General features: G+C 34.6%; 1 protein-coding gene across 4 annotated transcripts in view; it reads right to left on the reverse strand.

Moving 5' to 3' along the window:
• The window catches only part of LOC125659951 (serine/threonine-protein kinase 32B-like), a 67059-nt gene that overhangs the window by 26461 nt on the left and 17132 nt on the right, over nt 1-23466 (reverse strand). For 2 of the 4 annotated variants that reach the window (XM_056148857.1, XM_056148858.1), the window contains exons 2-3: nt 21849-21964; nt 1756-1811 (exon numbers count right to left, since the gene is read on the reverse strand). In XM_056148857.1, coding sequence (XP_056004832.1) covers nt 1756-1811; nt 21849-21900 — 108 coding nt within the window. In that variant the 5' untranslated portion in view covers nt 21901-21964. Of the gene's footprint in view, nt 1-1755; nt 1812-6004; nt 6178-6424; nt 6444-21848; nt 21965-23466 lie in introns of those variants that run through there. The other 2 variants (XM_056148859.1, XM_048891770.2) reach the window with 2 other exon arrangements.

Here is a 23466-nt window from a genome sequence, read left to right on the forward strand (position 1 = left end):
CTCAAGATATTGAGTGGACAGTATATTACTATGTCCAGTTTGACCCTTGACTACACGACCTCAAAATCAATAGGTGTCATCTTCTCCTGATGCTGTACCAGTGCACCAAGTTTGATATCTGTTAAGCAAAGGGTTCTCAAGATATTGAATGGACAGTATATTCCTTTGTCCAGTTTGACCCTTGACCTTTGACCATATGACCTCAAATTCAATAGGGGTCATCTTCTCCTGAAGATGTACCAGTGTACCAAATTTGATGTCTGTCAGGCAAAGGGTTCTCAAGATATTGAGCGGACAGTATATTCCAATGTCCAATTTGACCCTTGACCTTGGGTCATCTTCTCCTGATGATGTACCAGTGTATCAAGTTTGATGTCTGTCAAGCAAAGGGTTCTCAAGATATTGAGCAGACAGTATATTCCTATGTCCAGTTTGACCCTTGACCTTTGACCTCAAAATCAATAGGGGTCATTTTCTTTTAAAGATATACCAGTGTACCAAGTTTGATGTCTGTCAAGCAAAGGATTCTTGAGACAATGAGGGTTCAATATATTCCTATGTACAGTTTGACCCTTGCCCTTTGACCATGTGACCTCAAAATTAATAGGGGTCATCTACTCCTTAAGATGTACCAGTGTACTAAGTTTGATGTCTGTCAAGCAAAGGGTTCTCAAGATATTGAGCGGACAGTATATTCCTATGCCCAGAGTAGATTGACCCTTGACCTTTTAAACAATAGGGGTCCTCTTCTTCTCATAACCAACCCACATATGAAAGATCATTATGATCTAGTGAATGGTTCTCAAGATATTGAGCAGACAACATGTGGTCTACCGACCGACCGACCGACATGTGCAAACCAATATGCCCCTCTTCTTTGAAGGGGGGCATAAATATTCCCACTGGTCATCCCCGGATACATGTAGAACATTAAATATTCTCACTGCATGGTCACCCCCAGATAAAACATTAAATACTCTTACTGGTCATTCCCGGATAAAACATTAGATATTCTTACTGGTCATCCCAAATAAAACATTAAATATTCCCACTGGTCATCCCCAGATACATGTAGAACATTAAATATTCTCACTACATGATCATCCCCGTATAAAACATTCAATATTCTTCCTGGTCATCTCCAGATAAAATATTCGATATTCTCACTGGTCATCCCCAGATAAAACATTTGATCATCCCCAAATAGAACATTAGATATTCTTATTGGTCAATCAAATATTCCCACTGTTCATAACCGAATTATTGAATATTGAATATTAAATATTCAACATACAAGTGCAGCCATATAATTATGTTATGTCATTTCAAAGCTTTCATCAGAATTTGCCTGGTAGTATCATATTATGTGCCATCAACTTTTTTCACCTTTTCTTTTGGAAAATTCATGTTTTTGATACATAAATACTGCGAAGAGCAGTCTGAATTCAGTCATTATTTTTTTCACCTTTTCTTTCGGAAAATTCATGTTTTTGATACATAAATACTGCAAAGAGCAGTCTGAATTCAGTCATTATTTTTTTCACCTTTTCTTTTGGAAAATTCATGTGTTTGATACATAAATATTGCAAAGTGCTGTCTGAATTCAGTCATTATCATCTCTACCACATCATATAGCACACTCTATTGGAAATAATTGACATGTTATTAGTAGAGGTAATTTGAAAGGCATATAATCTCATCTTTGGCGTATATCATTGTTCATCTAATCTATATTAATTCTACATCAATACATACCTTCCCAAAGCTTCCTTTTCCAATAGCCCGTAATATTTGAAAGTGGTCAAAATTCACTGAAAAATAAAGACAATTCATCAAAAATATCTTCTTCCTTTTCCAATAATTACACAATATTTGAATGCAGTCAAAAATCTTTGAAAAATATTAAAACACAATTGTTATCTTGGAACATACAAAACACTGCAACAAAATTAATTTAACAGTTATGCATGCCAGCTTTACTGCATACATGTGCAACGTTTTACATTCTCATTTCTAAAAAGATCTGAAAATCATGAGCTTGAACACGATTTATCTATGTTTTCCAACTATAAATATCAAAGATTAGTTTCAGTTTTAACATTCCATGGTCATATTTCGAATGGGGTCAGAAGTTTCAGTTTTAACATTCCATGGTTATTTCGAATGGGGTCTTTATAAATACTGTTTTACTGATGAAACTGTCATGACACGTACTGATCCACACTTACAAAATTCTGGATAAAAAATAATATGACAAAACGTAGTCTGTGAAAGCATCAGTCATCATTTTACATGTACATATTAAATTACCTGATGACCTCAAAAGTAAACGTAAATTACTTTCTAAATTAATCAAAATACAGTGCTCCCTCAATATATTGCACCCGTTATAATGCCACTCCCGCTTATTGCCTGACAATCCTGAAGAACAGATTTCCTCCCAATGTTAACACCCCCGTTACAATGCCAACCCTGCATAATGCCATATATTATATTATGCCACAGATTTTCACAAACAAATGGTCAAATGTTGTAGGGTTTACCCTTGATAATAATACCTATTACCTAACACCCATCCGTAATCACACCTGTACTTTGATAGAGGTGCGGTGACGTGTGACAGTCTGGACAAGGTATTCAGGTGGTCAGGTTAATTACAAATAATTGTCAGGTTAATTACTAATAATTGCTGAATTAAACTCAAGATAATCTAAATTAAATGTTTATACAGAATGAAGTCCAAATAACTTTATGGTATCAAATTTCTTTTGACTGCTCTGTGAATGTGTCCGTAATGGTGAATTCGTTATATTGCCACCCACGCTTTATTGCCCAAATTTGTCTTGAACAAAAGTTGGCAATATATCGAGTGAGCACTGTATGTCATATAATATAACATATGCTATAATTAATATACAGTGAAATCTGTCTATTCATCCGACATGTATTGGGAGACAAATTTTTCATTGGAATACAAATTAAGTGAGTCGGAATATACAATGTAAAAACAATGAGAAATATAATGGAGAATGAAAATAATTAAGGCTCAGAATGCCGTGAAATGGATTGCACAGGTGGGTTATAGACAATCTTCTCTGTAATATAATATAACAAGATTTATAGAGAGCTAGGCCTTTTAAGGATTACATCATGGGTAGCACTTTGCATGTGCAAATTATGTATAGACAACTCATGATTAATGTTCAAATATCTGTGCACAGCTGACCACATTATTGATGAGAAGATGACAATGTGTGTTAAAAAAGTATCCAAATACAATGAAGTTAAATTTTGTTATCATTGTTTCTTTTGGGAAGTAGTGTATGCAAACATTCCTTAATAGATCATTGTAATTATGAGTCTGATTACGAATTCATGTCGTCACCCTGCATGATGAAAATTTGATGACGACATTGGGGTTAAATAAGCAAATAATATAATGTCCATAGAAACATGTAGAAAGCTGCAATTTGGTGCAAGGAAAGATTAAGCAAATAGTGCCATATATTAATAGCAAATAGGACAATTTGCAGGAAGCCTATCCACTATAGGATATGAAAAACGAATAACACTAACACACGATTAAGTCGTGTCAGAATCAGAAAAAAAAAGAATGGGATGTCCGTATATCAGATACATTATCTCATGAACTTTCACAAAAGGAACATAAGTCTGTTGAAAATGAAAACTCTGGTCACCTAGCACAGTGACAGGAGTGAAAATAAGAAAACACCACAAAAGATGAAGATACATGTATCAAATAAGTGCAAAATGTGAAAATAACAAACAGTGTAAAATGTGAAAATAACCATGCAAAATGTGAAAATAACAAATAGTGCAAAATGTGAAAATAACAAATAGTGCAAAATGTGAAAATAATGAATGCAAAATGTGAAAATAAAAACAGTGTAAAATGTGAAAATAACAAACAGTGCAAATGTGAAAATAACGAATGCAAAATGTGAAAATAACAGTGTAAAATGTGAAAATAACAAACAGTGCAAAATGTGAAAATAACAAACAGCGCTAGTGCAAAATGTGAAAATAATCAGCAATGCAAAATGTGAACATTACAGTGCAAAAGGTGAAGATAACAAACAGTGCAAAAGATGAAAATAACAAACAGTGCAAAAGATGAAAATAACAGTGAAGATAACGAGCAATGCAAAATGTGTAAATAACAGCTAGTGCAAAATGTGAAAATAACAAACAGTGCAAAAGATGAAAATAACAAACAGTGCAAAAGATGAAGATAATAAACAGTGCAAAAGATGAAGATAATAAACAGTGCAAAATGTGTAAATAACAGCTAGTGCAAAATGTGAAAATAACGAGCAATGCAAAATGTGAACATTACAGTGCAAAAGGTGAAGATAACAAACAGTGCAAAAGATGAAGATAACAAACAGTGCAAAAGATGATAGATGATCAAAGTGATTCTGAAGTATCACTCATGCTGCTTTGCAAGTAACACAAAAATGCAAAAAAAAAATTTATTTAGTTCATCAGGCATGGGAATATACCAATGAAATTTGTGTATAAGGCCCCTGTGATAAAGAATTGATATATATAATTCACTTTTAAAAGCCAATTTTCCCAAGTCTCTTTATTCTATGCAGAATAATCTAAATCAGCAAGGACCTAAATTGATCAAAATTATCTTTGTTTCCTTGCTTTCCCTCCAGGCTCTGAAGTCTTCCGCAAGGAGCTGCTGACTCAAGAAATTTTTTTTATTGTTAAATCTCTTTAGAAATCAGTTTTCAAATACATTGTATTTCAAAAGTACAAAACTTGTAAGACTTTCAGAAAAAGTAAGGTAAAATATACATGATTATTCGATTTTTTTAACAAAAAAAGATTGTCTTGGGACCTAGCTATCAGTCAAAATGATACATATGGCCTGGTCACAAAAGGAGAGACTAGCAACATCTTAATTCAGGTCTACTGTAAAACCACTCTCCTGACATTAACAAGACATGTGCACTAATCTCTACATTTATAGATAAATCACATCATTTAATGAGATTTATCATAATCCACATCATAAAGCCATTCCTTGAATTCTGAAGATAAAAGCCTGATTTATCACCATGCCTAATGACGTGCTTGACAGTGAGTACGAGGACTGAAGGAGCTGTTTTCGCTAATGATATCATGGATATTAGTTAACGTCAGGGAAAAAATCTACATTGTTTATTTCTTCTGTGTCCTCCTCCACATTATACTGCGTGGGAAGATCTTGTTAACAAAATCATTCATCCCTTCAGTAAAAACTTATGTCTAACAGCAGATGATGCAATGTTTCTGTTAATGTAGATATCAATTTGTGCATGCAGTCATGTACGCTGTACAGTCAAGCACATAGCACGAGTACGCTGTACAGTCAAGCACATAGCACGAGACACAGTACGCTGTACAGTCAAGCACATAGCACGAGACACAGTACGCTGTACAGTCAAGCACATAGCACGAGACACAGTACGCTGTACAGTCAAGCACATAGCACGAGACACAGTACGCTGTACAGTCAAGCACATAGCACGAGACACAGTACGCTGTACAGTCAAGCACATAGCACGAGACACAGTACGCTGTACAGTTAAGCACATAGCACGAGACACAGTACGCTGTACAGTCAAGCACATAGCACGAGTACACTGTACAGTCAAGTACATAGCACGAGTATGCTGTACAGTCAAGCACATAGCACGAGTATGCTGTACAGTCAAGCACATAGCACGAGTACGCTGTACAGTCAAGCACATAGCACGAGTACGCTGTACAGTCAAGCACATAGCACATTGTAGTCATGCACACGTGCACAGCACTAGTTTGCAGTTATACATCCAAGCAATAGCATAATCACACTGCACAGTTGGGTCTTTGATTGCACCAATTCAGCAAGAACTCCATGTTTTTTATCACTTAAAAGTGATATCACCTAGAAAAGCAGATGTACTAATGTGAAAAATGTGGCTTATAAATCTATAATCTGACACTTAACCTTGATCATATACATTAAAGATGTGTCCTTGAACTTTCATTTCTGCAAGTATTTATGTAGTTTCAAAGTTGTATGGCTAGTACACCGTTTGCCGAGTTCTCTAAGGCTGGTTCCCATTCCCAGCTCTACATCAAAGCCATGACTGTTCCTTTGCTGGTTCCCATTCCCCAACACTACATCAAACCTAAGATGCTTAACATAACTCATTACTGTTCTTCTGCCAAATGTCCGGCAGTAGTAGAGAAAAGAGACAGGTCTTTCGGATATAACCTTAAAAACAGAGGTCTCCATGTCATATTAATTGGTAGGCATCATTTTTGCAAGCCAAGTGTCCAATTCCCTTACTCTCATCTCCCCCTTGGCGGATTTAGTCGCATTTCTAAGCCTCCAAAGCATCCAATCAAACCGCGCTATACATACAGTTTGGTTTATATGGTGGCCACCATGTCTAGCCCATGTTGTCGCCTTTGCCTTTGACATGGCATTTTGTCTAAATAAAACAAAGATACGGACGGTTTTCAAAAAGTTTTGGGGTTTACCATCAACTTCTAGGGATATTCAAACACATACCTCATCCAAATAATGATAAAGGGCAGTATATGTGCTGGAATAAACTGAACAAACTCAGCAAAATTGAGTACAATATATCAAAACAAATTCAGAAACGTTGAAATCTGAAAGAATCCTTATAGATTCGTGATTTACACCTTAAACACAAAGGTGACATATATGAGCACAGCAAGTATGCAAACATAAATAAAAAAAACAATATGCCCCCCGATCTTCGATCTCGGGGGCATAAAAACATTTTAGTCTTTTCATCTGTCAACTCCATTTCGTAAACGTACAAATGCAACAGAAATTATAATGGTGTGTGATTGGTTAGATTTTGTTTTCATCAAGAACGATAACCCGCTCGGTTCGTTAGATGGCAGTTCAGTCACAACTAAATCTGCCAAGAGGAAGATGAGAGTAAGCAAATCGTACACAATGGCTTGCGAAGATGGGTAGGCATTGACATGATAAAGAGCCGGGTTAATTAAAGTCAGCATTTCACAAATTCAATGGTTTTTATAAAAAAGAATGCAAAAGTGAGCAAGCTAGCTCACATACCCCATGCTCCAACATTGCTTGACAATGCCTCACATAATGAATGGTAATGCTTATATGCATGATTACTGCAAGAACCAGACAGACGGGCTTGAAATTCTAAGTTCAAAAGGGACATAGCTCCCAGAAAAATTAATGAATAAGAATTTTCTGGGAATATGCACATCTACACAGTGTGTCTTTATGAACTACAAAGTTTCACGAAATTCCGTTGAGCAGTCTTAGAGGCGTTGCGCTGACAAGAACAGGACAGACGGGCTCGAAATTCTAAGTTCAAAAGGGGCATAACTCCTAGAAAAATTATTGAATAAGAATTTTCTGGGAATATTCACGAAATTCTGTTGGGCGGTCTCAAGAGGAGTTGCATTGACAAGAACAGGACAGACAATAAGGCTCGAAATTCTAAGTTCAAAAGGGGCATAACTCCCAGAAAAATTCTTGAATCAGAATTTCCTGGGAACGTTCACATATACAGTGTGCCCTTATTAACTACAAAGTTTCACGAAATTCTGTTGAGCGGTCTCAGAAGAGTTGCGCTGAAAAGAAAGGGACTGATGGACGGGTCAAAAACATTATACCCTCCGCAACTTCATTGCGTGGGGTATAGAAATACAACCTGTCTAAGATTGAATGCAGTCTGACTAATATTTCACACCAATTGTTATGCTGTTCTTTACACACTGACTACGGATTACTCTGTTTAGCTGATTAAGATTTAACGCTTACGGATGTAACATAACCAGTTAACAGTGGGTGCTTACTCCTCCTTAAGGCACCTGATCCCACCTCTGGTATCTCCAGGGGTTCGTGTTTGCCTTGATCTCAATTTTATATTCTTTACAGCATTTATTAGATTGATTACTGTTCATCATTTTCACCTTTTCATTATATCTACTGAAATTCTTTTGTGTATATAATCAAATAATGATACATTTTGTTAAGAATGGCTAAATATTTTTGAAACACCATGATTATAAAAGAAAATAATTTCTTATTAATCTAATTCTATTGCACGCCAATCGATAGTGGAGCAATGGAAGTATACATATCATAGTACTGTATGCATGCTTTCCAAATCATTGATTTAGAAGTCAGATATGTCCAATTGTGTATGAGGATTGTCACAGACTAGATTGAATTAGGCTGCCATACATAAATCAATGTCATTTACTAAGATCAAGATTGTCTTTGTCTTAAAAATTTGAAAACAGTTTTATTTATAGAATATCCATTTTTGGTTTACATCTGTTGGTTAAAAGTGATCAGTGATCTGGTAGAGTAAGGGTTTTAATCAGCTAGCTCACACAGTGTAAAGGAATCTTTTTTGTCCGAGGCGTGTAAATTTAGATTTATTTCTGATTTTATGTGTCTGTTGCTGGACTATGGTAAATAGAATTCTTTATGAGTATTACGAGAGTGGAATTTAAGGGAAATTCCAACTGAGGGGACAAGATTCATATTCTAGGATGAGGCTTTGCCGAGTTCTAGACAGAAAATCTTGTTCCAGACATTGAGAGGTAGAATTTCTCCCATCCCATGCGAGTAAATTATATATTGTCTCATGTTTTATCCACAGTTCAACACATTAATTCAGGAGCTTTCAGAAAAAAATTCAAAGTTATCAAAATCCTCATATTCACTTCAAATGCATAAAAAGTAATTAGACAGCAAAAACGAGCATTACCCAAAATGGTTTTAAATACTTTTATGTGTAAACTAAAGGATGTGGTGAAAGAAATGTGGGTAAGAAAATTGTGAATGTTGAAAATGATAGATATGAGGGCAAGTCAATAAGTAAGCCTAACTTATTTCCGATTGAGATCCACCTCTTCTTTTTCAATGTATATGTAATTGCCCTACGTGTGATGAACTTAGATCAACAGTGTTCAAGTGCCATCAGCCCAGAACTGAAAAAGTCTGGGTCCTTTCTTTTAACCCACTCTTAAACTGCCATCACGACTTCTTCGTCAGACTGGAAATGATGTCCACGGATATCCTTCTTCAAGTTCGGGAGTAGGAAGAAGTCGCTAGGACCTAGGTCCAGCGAATAGGCAGGATGTGGCATTAATTCATACCCGTTTCGCTCTACAGCATCTCTTGCAACTTTACAAATGTGGACTCTCGCATTGTCCTGTTGCAGCAAAACACCTTTAAAGAGTTTAACTCGCCTGTAAATAAGATGGTGCAGAAGACCCATAAACATCGACTAACTCGCCATGTATATCCTTCCCTGTTTAACTGTTTAAATACAAGTACCGAATTATAGCATGGTACGCAACTCTGGATGAAAAGCATGTCTTTGCATCACTATAGCCATGTTTGACATTCAATATCTTATTAAAGAATGACTGGATACGCATGCAATTTTGTACCCAGGTATAAAACATGTATTGAAGCAAGGCATGAAAATCGTGACCGTCTCGGTCAATTGGAAATAGGATAGGCTGGTTACTTATTGACTCGCCCTCATAGAAGCTTTAAAGCTGATCTTAATATTTGCTTCATAGTTCAGAAGTTGAGGATATCAATAAAGAGTTGTTCGATGCCATGATAAACTTTCTGACATCTTCGTTTGCAAATGATCGTTGACATCTTTCGACTATTAAAATCAAAGAAAAAGCAAACAGTAAAACGATTAAAATTTCAGGACTGGGCATGGTCCCACCAATTTATATAGACTCATCAAATTTTATTTTCTTATATCATTCTAATTATTCATTTATTTCTATATGACTGTGCATATAAATTTCTGCTGATGTACCGGTAAGATCATTTATGCAGAGTAATATAGGCAAACGACTTGACTTGAGACCGGTAAGCAACACATATTGCTAGATGCCTTAGACAAACTTGAATCTTCATTATGTCAGGAAGCTTCTATATATATATAAGTTTCATCTTTTCTGGCCCAGCGGTTCTTTCAATGATCCCATCCTATTTTTTGCCTTTTCTTGATTTTCTCCACTTGGAAGGATACTCTAGCGCTGTAAGTTTGATTGAAATTAATGGCCCAATGGTTCTGAAGAATATGAAATTGTGAAACATTTACAATGCCAACAACACAAACATTTAATCAGAAAAGCTAACTTGAGCCTTGCATTGATTGGCTCAGGTGAGCTAAACAAAAGTTTGAGGTCAATGTGACCTACTTCATACAATATCAAAATCAAGTCGCTCGTCCAGAAAATACAAGTTATTTGCATTCCATCCAAATTATGAAAGGTTAAGTGCTTTCATGATAGCTAGTGTATCATCCATACAAATTCAAATCATGTGGAGTTAATTGTTTCTTGAAAAAAAAATAAAGCTAATTTAAAAATCTACAGATGCTGCAGCCTTCTGACAAAGTCAGAATACACGTATAACAGCAAGCTTTAAAAAAATTGCAAATAAATTTGGTCTCCAATCCTGGTTCATCGTCAATTGAACAAAGATACGTCCGGGATACAACAGAATATTAAATCCTTGTGGGAATTCTACACTTCTATCATGAATGATGACATTAAAATGTTCCTTCAATCACGATGATGCATTTTCATTGTACACAAATGTCACCATTTTCATGTGAAATCCCAATAATGAATAGATTTATTGTTTTGTTATAATGAAATAATGAATCAGGGATGTCTTCAAAGTGGATTTTATTAACCGGGTTTGGCGGAGACCAAGGTTAAATGTTAGTCAGAACATCTAATATGAGATTCCTGGCATGCGATGGTGAAATTATATTTGTATTATAAACTGCCCGCCACTTAACGATAACACAGACATCAAATCCCCAAATATGTGTAAGCATACATCTTATATCCAACAATTAAACCTAGCTATTTCACTGTATGGTAGTGATATCTGCATGGGGAATATTTAATCCCTTTTCCAGAAAACTGGCAATTCGAAAATTTTAAAAGCTTGGCAGACAAAGCGTGCTCATTAAATTTTTGTAAACTAATTACATAAAGTATTCCTATAAAAGGGAAATGGCAGCTTTTGTCAGAACTTTGTTGGTGCCCATTCTATACAGAACTCATCAAATTTCGGCCTAGATTAGAAAATTCCCTAAATTCCCCTCTTATTTATAATGGCTATAATAGTGAAGAAACAATTGTCACCAACAATCGATTGTCGATCAGTTTTGGCTCTTCGATTCCGATTATTGATTCTATTTTTCATAATCGATTGTCGCCTATACACTCATTAATATCTAATCCGAGATTCATCTGTTATTCCCGCTTTTATATCGAGACATGCACGGGGGGGGGGGGGGGGGGAGTCAGAGTGGACGCCACATTGAAAAGTGGGAATTCAGTGACACCTGCTAGTGTGTATGCTGCACATATCCATAAAACTAAATAGAAATAACCCCAAAAATAATAAACATTTATTAACTACATGTACATGTAAATACCAATTATATTGATCATTGATCGATACAGTTCCTGCGATTTATAATGACCATCGATTATGAAATTTTTCCGATTTTTCAACACTAATGGCAAACAACATCTAAAGAACTGCAAAATAAACACTCTACTAATTCATGGGCAATTGATTTGCAGCTAGTTTTCATGACTTTAAATTATAAAGTTTGTTGGTATATCTCATCTAGCATGATTTCATCGAAGCTTTCAAAATTTAAATCTTCAATCTAAAACAATATTACTGTGTATTATGTGCGTATTACAAGAAAAAGCAAATACTCTGCAATAATCAGCAAACTTGACACGTGTGTGAAGATGAAATCTTAATTATTACTGTCAAAAAATCTGAAGACAAAAATAACATATCCCCAAACTTCCACCAGAGTTCGTTTGCTCACAAACCAAACTCTTCCACTTAGGCATTATGGGATAGCGATTTCTTAGGCCGCGTATACTGTGACGTCACTGTAGAATGACGAAAAAACATAACGTCAAACGTATACAACTTTCAAAACAAGAACGTAAACATCAAGTTCATTACTTAACACAATAATTTGAACAGAGTCTCCCTACTTTTTAATGATCTTTTGATCATTTTATGTTTAAAATAAAATCCATACATATTAATGCTCTTAATATTAATATCTTCAAACTTTTAATTGCGAACTACTTCTTTAGTGTAATTTGTCTGCGTGATAATCGCGGACTCACAATATACAAATCTGTATATTGTGGTGCGTCACATAGGAAAGGTATATTCGTAGGTATTCGACGGGGAGTTTGACATATCCCTACATGGTCAAAAAACAACCCAACTCTGGAATCTCAGTTTAAAAAGAATAAGTTACAGAGAATGTTTCTTAAAAGGGAGAGGGGGGCTGCAAATTCTGCTGGAGATTTGCTAGTTTCTTTTTTCCAATAATAATCATAAGTGCCACTTTTATTTAAAGGAATAGAAAAGATCAACATACATTTTACATACATGTACAATGTAACAGTGTTGTCTTGTTTCAACAAGTATTTTTGTATCCTAATTTAAGATGTGTGATCTCAAAACACAGGCATTCTTTGTTAACTTGGACATTATGTACATAATGACATTATTATCTACATAAGTTAGACATACTAGATTAGAGCAACTTACTATACATATGTACATGAATACACTATATTATGTAGTAGTAACTTCTGGGATGTCTCTCTCAGTATTCTTCAAAAATTGTCAAATTGCACACATTGCATGTATACATTTAAAGGGGATTGAGCTCTGCACTCAGGAGCCTGGCGTAGCTATATATATTGTAACAAGTCGAGCGGACTCTTGTCACAAAATAAAAACTCCTTTGTCAGGCATGACAAGTTTTTATTGAGGATGGCAACAATCAAAAACAATAACAACGAACGAGATGCTGACCATTCAGACAGTATGTGACCCAGTAAAAAAAAAAGGGGGGGGGGTGAACTTGGATGTCATTCTACAGTTAATATATTTAACGAGTATCTGCAAGCGACCATTGTTCTCGAACTCAAAGTAAAACAACTGTGCGTAAATAAGATCATAAATTATTGCCACTTTCAAGAACTTATTACTCAGGTTTTGCCGAAAATAATTTAACATGCGTCAATCCGGACAGTCCTAACTATAAGGAAATCTAAATCTTGTAAATAAACTATATCTGACAATAAACTTCTTAAATGCCCTTAATATTCTACTACGATACCTCTAACTTATAAGACAAATTATTATGAGTAGCCTAAATTATTTCTAACAAGTATATTCCTAAAATGACTTTGTTTTAGCTAAAAGCTTATCCGAACAAATAACACCGAGAATCCGGACAACTCATTCCGGACAAGAATAACCTATGTGAACTTAGCTTTGTAAACTACTCTGGAATCCGAACAAATTATCCGGACAACTATTAAGACATAAACGTTAACTAACGAATAAACCTCTGAACTTGGAAACGATTAACTCCTAGAAATGTTCCGGTCATAAGCCCTAATTAATAACTCGAACTATAAATAAACAAACTACTACACTACATGACTGGAATAATATCTGTACTCGAAAACTGTCCTGTCCGGACACGCAAAGTCCTTATAGAAATTAGCATCATCCACTACAAGATTTATCATCTTGAATACCTTAGACTTTCTCTGAAGGTTTGGTTCTGAATGTGTCAACCCTAGGGATGAAGATTCAAGAGTGACGAGATGCTGAAGCTGGGTTCCTAATATAACCTTCTACGACCAATCAGCGTTTGTCCTTTTTGTCCGGAAAATTTATACCCAATCCAAACGCTGTACGGATCTATGGAAATTCCGAACAGTTCCCAATTTCCGGACAAGCTGATAGAATTAAAACCCTTTATTAACATTTAAGGAACAGTATAAGGCCTTGTCCGGATTGCCTATATAATATTGACACTAAATTATGTAATTAGTTTAATGAATAAAAATATCTAAGATTACGTTATTTTGTTATAAAAATGAAGATTTGAATCTGGGCGCCTTCTAAAGTAGTGCGCGCAAGGATATATGTAAATACGGAAGTGTAACTTCACAACTTAGTGCGTCGATGAGATCGATAAAATAAGATAATAGTTCACCACCATAAGGTAAATATAGACAAAAATAGTGGTCAGCATCATTTTACATTAATTCATGGTAAAATTGATATACAACATAATTAAATGATGAAAAATCAGATGGCAGAATCACAAGATGACATGATGAGTAGTGAAGCGGTCGCTCAGACGAGAGGACGCGTGGTTTAACAACCAGAAGTTCGCGAGCGGTAAATAACAATTTCACTTGGAAATAAGTAATGACACAACTCCAGACTGCACTAAGTAGAATATCTGGTAATTATTAACAGTTGTAATTCAAGGTAAAGCGTTATTTTGCCGTATTTGCGAAAGAATTTAAAGAATAAAGTTTGTACACAAATGATCCAAAATGGGGATGTTGTCAAAACACGAACGGTATGACTATAAGTTATGTGAACGAAATCTGAAGTTAAAACAAGACATAATACATGCTGCTTAAACTCGATAAAATAATTTAGAATCAAGTACAATAATTATAATAAATCTTATCCAGAATGGACATACTTTAACATGAAAATTAGCACACGAGGTCTCATATGTTTCAATATATACCAAAATTTTAACTAGTTCTAATTGTAACGGGGACCGTTACATATGTTCCCCAAACCTCCCTCAATTAAAAAGTGATGTTCTTGTGAATCTATAGGAAAAAATAATTTTATTTTGGCCTTTAATTACATGTAGTACGTTCAATATGGTCATTTCAGTACCAAGAAATGAAAGAAAGCGTTGCACGTGCATACACGCGCACTCGTGTATGATTCCGAATTTCTGTTGATGTCGTTCAACAGGCATTTGTATCATATACCCACAGTATGAATTTCATAACGTTTCCACCAAATATAAGGAAGTTATAGCGATTTTAAAATCGGCCAATCAGAAATCAGCACACGTGCATGCATGTGCTGAGCAGTAATTCTAACCACAGCAATTTGTAAGGAGTACCAAGATACATCTAAACCCCTAATATGAATAGAATTTGATGAAAAGCAAAAACGTTATAGTCCTTTAAAAATTGAACATTTAAAAAACGTCTCATGCGCATGCGCGTTGGCATTTTTTGTTACACCAACATATAGATACACATATTGTCTACATATGCTGTGAATATCATCTCATTCGCTTCATAAATAAGATAGTTACATACGTTTTAGCATTATCCAATCAAAATGAAGCGCACGTGCATGCACATGCAAATTGGTAATTTTGACCATGTAAATCAGTTAAGGGTCTCAATATCTACCTATGATATGAATTTCAAGCCATTTCAATGAACAACAAAAAAGTTAGACTGATTCCAAAGTTAGCGTACAAATTTTGTAATGCGCGTGCACGCGCATGCGTGCGCGTGCTGGCAAAATAACTATTATTTTTCATATGTACAAATGATATACTATCATCCTATTTAGGTTTTATATCGCTTCCTTCAATATTCTGATTTTCCATTTTTTGTACCAAAATTGCAATGCACGTGCGCGCGCGTGCATGCACGTGCAAACAAAATGACTATCACTATGCACATCTACAAACGCTATACTATCATCCTGGAAAGTTTCATATCGATCCCTTTTGTAGTTTCTGAGAACACTACCGGACAAAAAAGTACCGGAGAAAAAGAATAATAATAATAATAATAACTAGAAACTCATTACTAGTAATGAGTAGGTCTTCCGTTAGACCACTTCCGGTAAAGAGCTTTCTGTTCCTACGAAAACCATTTAAATATATCAGAAAATAAGCCTTAACAATGAATGAGAAATGTATTATCGAACCTTTTACTCATTTCTCGTAACTTCTGGTGATGACCGGAAGTACTTTTATTATGCGTTTTCCCATAAATGACAGCGACTCTTTACTGTCTATATTCCCTGAAAATTTCACGTCTCTATCTCAAAGAGTTCTCAACAAAAAGAAGTAGACTAAAGAAAGAAAAAGTAGTAGGTTATTACCTACCGGAAGTCAATTTTGAAAAACAAAATTATCAAAACTTTAGAAGCTGATACTTTTATTATGACATGTGAAAATCATATGAAAGACTTCAAATATAAGCGAGATTTATGGGGACAAAGAGATAAAAAGTAAAAAGGTATTTTATCAAGAAACCGGAAGTAGTTGTTTTGACTACCAACGGAGTCAATATTCTTTTGACACTTTCAAAGAGACTTAATAAACTAGTATAGGTTTCAATTTAAAAGAAAAAATTTGAAATTTGCGATTCTTTCAAACACTTCCTGTGACGACAGGAAGTGACGGTCGACATGTTCAACCCTCTACTGCACGACTGCAAACGGAGATTTATAATTTCTGAATAATTGATGAAGGTATATTTTACCTTTTCCAAGAAAATTGCTGGACAAAATTCCTTTTGAGAAACAGAAAATCGGCCATATTTTCCGACCGGAAGTGAATTTTGTAAAAAGAAAAATAGTTATAGCAAGGTCCTTTCATAAGACATTATTCCTGAAAATTTCAAGAAAATCTATCCACCATCTCTCAGAAATCACTGGAAGAAATCGGATAATCAACATTTTTCAAATACTTCCGGTATAGACCGGAAGTGACAGACAAAAAAATTGAATGTATGTGTACAATGGACTAATGTTAGTTGATCAACTCTACAAGTTTCAAACGTGTATCTATATTCATTATTGAGAAACTGAAAAAACAAGGTTTGAATATGTCCACCCCATATCTCACGACCGGAAGTGAATTTTACAAAAATATTTATATTTACTCTACACATTTATAGTGTCTATAACATATGTAAAATTCAAATCATTAACTTGTTTTATGACCGAGATTTATGGCACTGAAAAATGAGAGAATGAACAGGCTTTCTTTGATATAACCGGAAGTTGGAGATTCAACTTCCGGTGGGGTCAATAGTTTTTGAGAATTAGAACGAGACCTAATAAACCGATATAGGTTTCATTTTCAAAGAAAAAAGTTTTAAATTTATGATTTATTAATCACTTCCGGTGACGACCGGAAGTGACGGCTGACATTCTTTCCCCCTACTACACGCCTACAAAGTGAGATCTATTAAATCTGAAAATTTGGTGACTCTATCTTTTACCGTTTCTGAGAAAAACGCTTGACAACGAAAACAGCTCATAAGCCGTATTTGCCGACCGGAAGTAAATTTTACAAAAATATTTGACGTTACTCTAGACATTTATAGTGACTATAATATATGTAAAACTCAACTCATTAACTAGTTTCATGACCGAGATTTATGGCACTGAAAAATGACAGAATGAATAGTCTTTCTTTGATATAACCGGAAGTTGGAGATTCAACTTCCGGTGGGGTCAACATTTTTTGAGATTTAGAACGAGATATAGTAAACCAAAGTAGGTTTCAATTTAAAAGAAAAAAGTTTGAAAATGATGATTTATTTAATCACTTCCGGTGACGACCGGAAGTGACGGCGACAAAAAATATTACGTGCATGCACCATAGAGAATATAGATCTATCATCCCTGAAAGTTTCATTCGATTATCTTTAGTGGTTTTCAAGTTTACCCCCGGACAAAGTTTCTTTCAAAAACCGGAAAATCGGACGTATCTGACGAACGGAAGTGAATTTTGAAAAAATGAAAAAAATTCCTCGAGGTACCATCGTTCCCTATAACTTGTGAAAGTTTCAAGAAAATCCATCCAACGGTCTCGGAGACGAAAGGGGAAAAAAAAAAAAAATAATAATAATAACTAGATGCGATCTCGTTGCTCGCAACGAGTGGGTCTTCCGTCCAATTTTAGATGTGATGAGATAAGAATTTGACCGAGATTTTCGTTCATCAATAATGATACAAATATATTGTCTAGACGTACAATTTAGCATCGGTAATGTTTTACAAATATTGATCATTTAAGTGCTATAAATTAAAGAATCTCTGCCGCTCTCGGCTACTAATTAAAGGGGTCAGTCTTTTTTTGGACAAAAAAGTTAATAATGTTATTTACTGCAATACAAATTCGAAACTGATCAGGCGAGTCATGTCGCCCGGAGGCCTATTTTTTAAAATATCATTCTAGATATATCTTGTAAAACTGAACAAATTTTGTTGTAAATGTCCTATTCAAATTTTCTTGAGAAAAAAGTTATTGATTGCGACATTTATCAGACTGTTAAGGCGAGTCATAAGGCCCGTGGGCCTTTTTCTTGATATCGTTTGAAAAATCTTGCAAAACTGAACAACTATTGTTCTACATGTCTTATCAAAAGTTTTTCGAGAAAAAAGTTATTGATTGTGACACTAATCAAACTGTTCAGGCAAGCCATGAGGCCCGTTCGCCTTTTTCATGATGTTGTTCGAAAGATTTTGCAAAACTGAACAACTTTTGTTCTAGATGTCTTATTAAAAGTTTCTTGACAAAAATGTTATAGATTGCAACAATAATCCAACTGTTCAGGTGAGCCATGAGACCTGCAGGCCTATTTATTAACATCGTTAGTTAAGGCTTGCGAAACTGAACACTTGTTCTAGATGTCTTATTAAAAGTTTCTTGACAAAAATGTTATAGATTGCAACAATAATCCAACTGTTCAGGTGAGCCATGAGACCTGCAGGCCTATTTATTAACATCGTTAGTTAAGGCTTGCGAAACTGAACACTTGTTCTAGATGTCTTATTAAAAGTTTCTTGACAAAAATGTTATAGATTGCAACAATAATCCAACTGTTCAGGTGAGCCATGAGACCTGCAGGCCTATTTATTAACATCGTTAGTTAAGGCTTGCGAAACTGAACAACTTTTGTTTTACATGTCTTGTCAAAAGTTTCTCGAGAAAAAAGTTATTAATGTTATTAATCGTGATACAAATTCGACTGTTCAGGCGAGCCATGATGCCCTGAGGCCTATTTTTTGATATCATTAGATAGATCTTGCAAAACTGAGCAACTTTTATTCTACATGTCTTATCAAAAGTTTCGTAAGAAAAAAGTTAATCATTGTAACAGAAATTCAATGGTTCAGGCGAGCCATGAGTCCTATGGGCCCATTTCTTGATATGGCACGAAAGCTCTCAATAAACTGTACAACTTTTGTTATATATGTCTAAGCAAAATATTTACGAGTAAAAAGTTCTGATTTAAAACGTGGAGAAAAATGGGACACTTTTTAAAACTCCATTTTCGACCCCTACCGAGCTTCCATACTAGGCACTTCCGGAAATTTTTATAACAGATGTGCACAACTACAACATGTCGTCTAACATCACTGAAAATTTCAGCACTCTAGCTTTTATCGTTTTTGAGATGTTGTCTGGACAAAATGGTCATCTGAAAATCGATAAAAGGGGGATAACTTCCAACCGGAAGTGAATTTTCAAAAATCCAAGAAAAGATATAAACTTCAGATAGCAATGCATCAACCCTGAAAATTTGAAGTAAATCGATCAAGCCATCTCTGAGAAATCCTCTGCACAAAATCGGTAAGGAAAAAAAAAAAGAATAAAAATAATAATAATAATAAGAAGAAAAGTGAAAAATCAACAATAGAATAATAGAAGGTTCTTCCGCTGAAGACGGAAGACCCTAATAAACAGTAGAATCACTAGAAGGTCTTCCGTTGGAAACGGAAGACCTTAATAATAATAATAATAAGAAACAGAGTAAAAACAATATGTTCCCAAACTTTGTTTGGGGAACATAATTAATGACTCGTTTCAAGCATCTCATACTGACTGTTATTTCACCATCTAAAGAGTGATACAAGCTTTTAAAGTTACCAATCATTTTATATGAAGTATTTCTGGAATAATAAAAATGGTATTTTGAAAATAAAAGATCCCAATTTCTCTCTGATTTGATGCATGATATGAATTTCTAATAAACATGTCTAACAGTTTCTGGTAGAAAACAAATATTATGAAAAATAAAACAGTTGATATTTTTTAAATCTATGCAGCTAAATTTTCTTCAAGAAATGTCAAAATTACAAAAAAGATAATTTAGATCAATATCTTTTAAAAAGAAATTGAATAAGAGTTAATCAAAGGGGATTCACGTACATGCTATATTTTGACTGATAAATCCATTCAATATTCACCATTGATTTATAATGCATTATAAAGAAATATAGCAAATTAAGAATTGTGCATGCAGCTAGGATATATAAGCTGGGTGTATCATTTATCTAACAATTATTTCCTCAACACACAATGCACCCAGGAAATGATGAGCATGTATGACATTATACTAGCTTGACTCATGGAGAAAAATGAAAAAATAACTGAATTTTTATGCAGTGTGCACCAAAAGCATTAAATCATAAACCAGCGGGCTAGGAATTAACATCTGCCCGTCAGTCCGTGACTGGTTGAAAGTCTGGCGGACTGATTGACATTTGTTTTAGTCAGTCCGGTGAGACTGGTCAATTTTCTTAAACGTCATCTTGGAAAACTTACTTATCGAATGTTAAAAAACACGCATTCGGCATTCCTCTTTAAATATCAGACATTTAAACCCAGTTAGTAAATATAAATCTCACATAAGTGTTACAATATTGTCTGAGGCATTTCAAGATAAATTCCATTATTTTATTTTGATAACATCAACAAAGTATGTTTAATCATTTTTGGAAAACTCTGGTGGACTGGTCTGCAGACTGGTTGAACATATACCCTATCAGTCCGGCTAGACTAGTGACATACAAAGTTATAGTTTCGAGCCCTGTAAACAATAGTAAAAACTTGAGTCGTAGACTGATAGCAGTGGTCTTGTATTTTACATGTAAAGACGTCAAAGCAATGAATTTACATTAATTAATTTACAATAGAGGACAAACAAAGCACAGATGAGAAATTTAACACAAATACACAGTATAAAGAAGATGAAATTGACAAAGTTTATTTTCAATCCTCTTAATATCTCACTGCACCTAAGCTGTCATGATTCAAGAATTTGAGTCAAGACACATATTTAGACTTAAATTTCTCGAAAAAATCTCAAAACTTAATTTTGAGTTTTCGTTTATTTGAGCAGCCAATATTTGAGTAAAATCTCAGATTTAAGTCCAAGTTTCGACTTTTTCCCCATCTGGTCCAAAACATCAGACTGGGGCAAGGAAATTAAATCAGATTTTGGCTATAGTTACATCAGGTTTGGGATCAGTAAAATAAAATTTGAGCTTGTAATACTCATTCAGTCCTATACACCAGATTTCTGCTAGTATAAGGATTCAGATGCAGGCTAGTAACGCCAACTTTGGGCTCATAACATTTTATTTCAAATGGTAACATTAGATTTCTGCTAGCAATATGAGATGTGGGCTAGCAATATGAGATGTGGGCTAGTTTAGACCATATTCCAAAATACTAGCTTACTTGGGCTAATTCTGCTACTGCTTAAATGTTTTTTGGCATACACTGTTGATATTCACTGTGTGGGAATGGAAGATATACATTGAAATAATAATATGATAACTAAACTAGAAAATGTAGAGGGTATTTCAAAAACAAAGTAATTAATGATACAAAGTATTTCAGAAAAATGTCAATCACGGATAATAATAAGATATATTCTATACTCCATGTTTTATTCAGTCTGTTCAATATGTCCTCAATTTTATTTGAAAGTAAATTTCTTTGACTGAAGTTTGTCCAAGCCAATCTTGATTTAAATCATGAATTCAAAGTTGAGACTGTAATCTAGCTAAATTAAAGAGATTGTATGGTTACTTCAAATTATAAATATCAAACCTTCCCCGTGGGCATCAAATGAGTCCTTCCTTCCAGAAGATGAATTCCCCATTTTTTGTTTCTTCTTAAGGAGCTGTCAGCCAAAGACGCGGCGGAATCATTAAAGCATTGTATGCCTGAAAATTATAATGTAATATTGTACGCCTAAAAATATTAATGTAACGTTGTACGCCTGAAAATAATGATGTAACATACATCTGAAATATCAATATAATGTCTGGAATATCGATGCAACATTAAACTTGGTCATTTTGAAATTATTAATATCAACGAGAGTGCGAGGATGTATATATCATACACTGTCCCAATTAAATTTGGCTACCAAGACTTGAACCTGAACCACTGTGTTACTATACATACATGTACATTAACACACTTTGTTGTAAGGAATTTGATCATTATATTGCTACGCACTCACAGAATTCAAAACACTTTGGATTGATTGATTGTATATTGTTTATATAATGTCCCTCTCGAGAATCTTTCACTCATATGGAGACGTCGCCATTGCCAGTAAAGGGCTGCAAAATTTAGGCCTATGCTCAGCGCTTATGGCCTTTGAGCAGGGACGGATCTTTATCATGCCATACCTGCTGTGACACGGGACCTCGGTTTATGCGGTCTCATCCAAAGGACCACTCCATTTAGTCGCCATGCACTTACAACAAGCAAGGGGTACAGAAGACCTATTCTATAACCCGGATCCCCATGGGATGAAAAAATAATATTGCAAAACAAAGTTTTTGTAACAATTTCAATCTTGCTATACCTACATTGGCAACTATAGTAAAATATGTTTACAGCAAACATGCTTAAATAATGAATTCACACTTACTGCAAAATTACTATTTCATTTCTTGTAGTTTTAAAATATATTATGAACTTATTGGATATAACGAATTATATTTATACCGATTAAAAATTGTTAGTTCCCATGCAGCACTTCATGATAAGCATGTTTTATAATTACCCAATGACTGTATCAAATAAACAAAGTCTTGTTACATTAATATTATATAAAAATATGATAAAATAAGACCAAATACACAAGGCATCACATAGAGTTACAAATGGCTTCAAAAGCAATTTTATATTTAATTTTCAAAAAAGTCTATTTTTGTCCAAATTCACATGGTTACCTGATGCAAAAATGAAAAAAAGTGAGCAAGCTAGCTCACATACCCCATGCTCCAACATTGCTTGACATTAATGCCTCACATAATGAATGGTAATATGCTATGCAAATATTGCAAGAACAGAACAGACAGGCTCAAAATTCTAGGTTTAAAGGGGCATAACTCCAAGAAAAATTATGGAATCAGAATTTGCTGGGAATATGCACATCTACACTGTGTATCTTTATTAACTACACAGTTTCATGAAATTCTGTTGAGAGGTCTCACAGGAGTTGCGTTGATAAGAACAGGACAGACGGGCTCAAAATTCTAAGTTCAAAAGGGGAGCAACTCCCAGTAAAATTTTTGAAACAGAATTTCCTGGGAATATATGCACATCTACACATGCAGTGTGTCCTTATTAACTACAATGTTTCACAAAATTCTGTTAAGCGGTCTCAGCTAGAGGAGTAATGTGCAGGGACTGATGGGTCAAACACATT

Source organism: Ostrea edulis, chromosome 9 (genome assembly GCF_947568905.1).
Source record: "Ostrea edulis chromosome 9, xbOstEdul1.1, whole genome shotgun sequence".
Taxonomy (NCBI): Eukaryota; Metazoa; Mollusca; class Bivalvia; order Ostreida; family Ostreidae; genus Ostrea; species Ostrea edulis.